General features: G+C 49.5%; 1 protein-coding gene across 1 annotated transcript in view; it reads left to right on the top strand.

Annotated features, from left to right (window-relative positions):
* The window catches only part of ermp1 (endoplasmic reticulum metallopeptidase 1), a 19,257-nt gene extending 16,224 nt beyond the window's left edge, over window positions 1-3,033 (top strand). Inside the window, exons 11-15 of the mRNA XM_083669579.1 lie at window positions 201-353; window positions 710-912; window positions 1,270-1,385; window positions 1,582-1,748; window positions 2,657-3,033. Of these exons, the coding sequence (XP_083525705.1) occupies window positions 201-353; window positions 710-912; window positions 1,270-1,385; window positions 1,582-1,748; window positions 2,657-2,833 (816 nt within the window). The 3' untranslated portion in view covers window positions 2,834-3,033. The remainder of the gene's footprint in view (window positions 1-200; window positions 354-709; window positions 913-1,269; window positions 1,386-1,581; window positions 1,749-2,656) is intronic.
* The last annotated feature ends 1,176 nt before the right edge of the window (window positions 3,034-4,209 follow it).

The following is a 4,209-nucleotide window of genomic DNA, read 5'->3' on the forward strand; positions in this document are numbered from 1 at the left end:
TCTCCATCTCTCTCTCTCTCTCTCTCTCTCACTCTCTCTCCCTTCCTCCCCCGCTCTCTCTCTCCCCACCCTCTCTCTCTCCCCACCCTCTCCCTCCCTCCCTCCCTCTCTCCCACCCTCTCCCTCCCTCTCTCCCTCCCACCCTCTCCCTCCCTCCCTCCCTCCCTCCCTCCCTCCCTCCCTCCCTCCCTCCCCTCCAGATCCACTTCATCTACCTGGCCAGGAGTGCTAAGTGGACCCTGGGGGGCCTGGCCTCCATGTTCACAGTCATGCTGCTGCTGGTGTCCTGTGGCGTGTTCTTCCCCTACAGCGCAGACCCCTCCAGCCCACGACCCAAACGGGCCTTTGTCCAGGTCAGACCACTGGCACACACACACACACACACACACATAAATTATACACAGACACAGACACACGCACACACACACACATCCGCACACATGCACACACACACACAGACACACATAAATTATACACAGACACAGACACGCACACACACACACATCCGCACACACACACACAGACACACACACTTGCATTAGCCCCCTGTCCAGGAGATCTGAGCGGCGGGAGAGACCTACTAAATACCACAAACCCTGGTGTGAGTTATGCTTGGTGTGATATTGTGATTGTGCTTGTTTGGCTGCTTTGATGGTAGTAGACAGTTGTTGACTGTCATGTCCACCCCACCCCACCCCACCCCTCCCAGCACACCACACGGACGTTCCACGGCCTGGACGGCCAGGTAGAGAGTAAGGACTCGGGCCTGTGGATCAACAGCTTTGACTACACAGGCATCCAGTACATCACGCCCCACATCCCAGAGATCAACGACACCATCCGCACCAAGTGTCGGGAGGACCGGCCCTTCTGTGGCTTCCCCTGGTTCCTGCCCGTCAAGTTCCTGGTCAAGTGAGTCCCCTAACCCCACGACTACCACACCATGACTACCACACCATGACTACCACACCATGCCTGGGAGGGAAGCCTCTGTCCACCATGCTAACATGCTAACGGGTTGGTGGTGGTACAGTAGTTATGTTGGGTTCGATTCCGACCCTCGACCTATCTTGCATGTCATCCCTCCTCTCTCTCTCTCTCTCTCACCCATCCTTCCTGTCAACCTCTACTGTCTCTATCCCAATAAAGCAGAAATGCCCTAAAAACATATTTAAAAAAATAAAATAAATAAATAAATGCCCAAGTGGTACTAGAGTAGTTATATCATGTTTGTATGATACAGAGGTGTTCATTTGCTTGTTTCTTCAGGAAGAACTGGTACCTCCCAGCGCCTGAGGTGTCTCCCAAGTCTCCCGCAGAGTTCAGGCTCATTTCTAAAGAGGAGACCAACTGGGGCACCATTAGGATGTCTTTTGAGGTCAAAGGTGAGACGGCTGACATTTGACACAGATGAGATGAGCTCACCTGGTAATATCACCTGGTACATCCTCAACATGTTCCTGCTGTAGGATCCTCACCACTAACCCTGTACATCCATGCTAAATGCTGTGTGTGTGTGTGTGTGTGTGTGTGTGCGTGCGTGTGTATATGTGTGTGTGACTCTGTGTGCTTGCCCTCCAGGTCCACCCAGCCACATGTCCCTCTACCTCATGCCCCACCGCGGGGCCTCTCTCTCCAGCTGGTCGTTTGGGGACGGAACCCCCCAGTTTGACCTGAGTGGAGAGTACTTCATATTCTACTCTCACGGCCTGGACGCCCCAACCTGGAACTTCTGGTTTGAGATCCAGGTACAGCGCTGCCTGCTGCACTAGGCTGCATGTCCTGGCATGTTTGTCCTTTGTTGGAATACATGCCTCTTTGTAAAGTGTACATATACACTCACCGGCCACTTTATTAGGTACACCTTGCTAGTACTGGGTTGGACCCCCTTTTGTAGCCCATCTGCTTCAAGGTTCGACGTGTTGTGCGTTCAGAGATGGTCTTCTGCATACCTTGGTTGTAACGAGTGGTTATTTGAGTTACTGTTGCCTTTCTATCATCTCGAACCAGTCTGGCCATTCTCCTCTGACCTCTGGCATCAACAAGGCATTTTCGCCCAGAGAACTGCCGCTCACTGGATATTTTCTCTTTTTCGGACCATTCTCTGTAAACCCTAGAGATGGTTGTGCGTGAAAATCCCAGTAGATCAGCAGTTTCTGAAATACTCAGACCGGCCCGTCTGGCACCAACAACCATGCCACGTTCAAAGTCACTTAAATCACCTTTCTTCCCCATTCTGATGCTCGGTTTGAACTTCAGCAGGTCGTCTTGACCATGTCTACATGCCTAAATGCATTGAGTTGCTGCCATGTGATTGGCTGATTAGATATTTGCGTTACAGAGCAGGTGAACAGGTGTACCTAATAAAGTGGCCGGTGAGTGTATGTATTGGTGTGATTACATATGTCAAGTCAAGTAAGCTGTTAGCTACAGGACGCACTTATAAAAAAAAAACGAATAAACATTTTAAAAGACTGGCATTCTAACATACATGTTTACAAAAAGAGAACAGCAAGCACATAAGTGTACAAAAGGTGCTATCAGCTTATGTGTTCATTTCATGGCTCCTGTATATGGCTACAGTGTGTGTTTGTGAAAGTGTGTGTGTTTGTTGACAGTGTGTGTGTGTGTCTCTCTCTCTCTCTCTCTCTGCCAGCCACCCAGGGAGGCGGACTCGTCAGGCCCAGAGGGGATGATCTCAGTAGCCATCTCGTCCCACTACTTCTTTGGGGAGGACCAGAAGACGAGGCAGTTGGAGGAACTGCTGCAGAGGTTCCCTGCGTGGGCCTTCCCCTCCTCCTGGGTCAGCACCTACCACATGTACAGATACTGACAGGAACCAGAACACTGGGCCCGCTTCCCCCTCCTCCTCCACACACACACACACAGTACACACACACACAGCTCACTGGCCCATTCGAGAGACCCCATCATCACTGTGTCAATAGGCTAGTAGCTAACAAGGGAGCCACTTCCAGCCAAGCCAGAACCAACCTTATTTCTGTAGGACTTATTCACCGACAAGGCTCACTGGCACCCAGTACCTTTTATTGCTTTTTTGGGGGGTTGGGGGTGGAGGGGTGGAGGGGGTATATTTTAATACAGTACATTCTTTTTCTTTTTCTCTCTCCACTCTCAGTCTTCCTCTTATTCTCTCTCTCTCTCTCTCTCTCTAACTGTTTTTGTATGTATGGCCTTGCATGTCTACCTCCCTTCATCTCGGTCAACCAGGACGAGGTCAGGAGCGTTAGCGTTAGCATCACTCTCTGTGTGTGGAGTTGACGGGCTACAGTGGGTTAATGCCTCAGACGTGGGCATGGTGATATCACACACTCCCCTGGCCTTATCACCAAGGCCAGACTGTCCGAGTCTGAAGAGGACATAAGTGCTTCGAGTTGCAGTAAAAGCCTTCTGCGTGTGATTTATTGACAGGGCTTGTTTCAGAAGTGCAAGGATCCTTTTTTTTTTTTTTTTTTTTTTTTTTTTTATAAACCGTCTTCTGGATATCCTCAAGAGGATTGGGCTCGACGGGAATGTCCCCAGAGTTTAAAAAAAAAAAAAAAAAAAGGCAATGCAACTCCTCATCACTGAAGTCATCGTGTTTTCCATGGAGTTATTTAATCGTTTAGGTTATAGTTCGTAGTTATACGTTATATAGTTTTAAACTATTTTAGCCGTTTAGGTTTCTTGCTCACTAACATATCAGTAGCCAGTAGAGTTCCTGAGCAATTTAGCCTCAGTCATGAAACTAATGGTGCTTCTTTCATTTTTCTAAAACGTTGAACCACAGTGCTCTACAGCTGCGAAGTGGTCCGTCATTTTAACGTGTTCGACGTTTCAAACATAAAAGCCATCGACTCCCGCTGTCTTCTCTGCTCCTCATCTGGTACAGAACAGTCGTTTGGGTTTGGTCCTTATTCACCAGGATGGTGGTTTATATTGACGTCTCTGAGTGGGAGACGTGCTCTATTTAGGTAATGAAAAAGGTTAACCCATGTGTTTACTGTGGTGAGAGCGGTTTGGACACGTTAGCACTAAGTGGGTTGGAAGGCACGGCGGTTTATTGGGCAGGGAGGGCGGTCTTATCTGTGGAGAACCCACCTTACTGTCGCCTCGGTAGCTTTCCTACTTGGGAGTTAAGTCTGTGGTTGTGTTGTATGGTCATGGTGTCGGTGTCTGTCTGCAGGATGGCTCCCTCTGCTGCTAACA

This window comes from Argentina silus, assembly GCF_951799395.1.
Source record: "Argentina silus genome assembly, chromosome: 5".
NCBI classification, from domain to species: domain Eukaryota; kingdom Metazoa; phylum Chordata; class Actinopteri; order Argentiniformes; family Argentinidae; genus Argentina; species Argentina silus.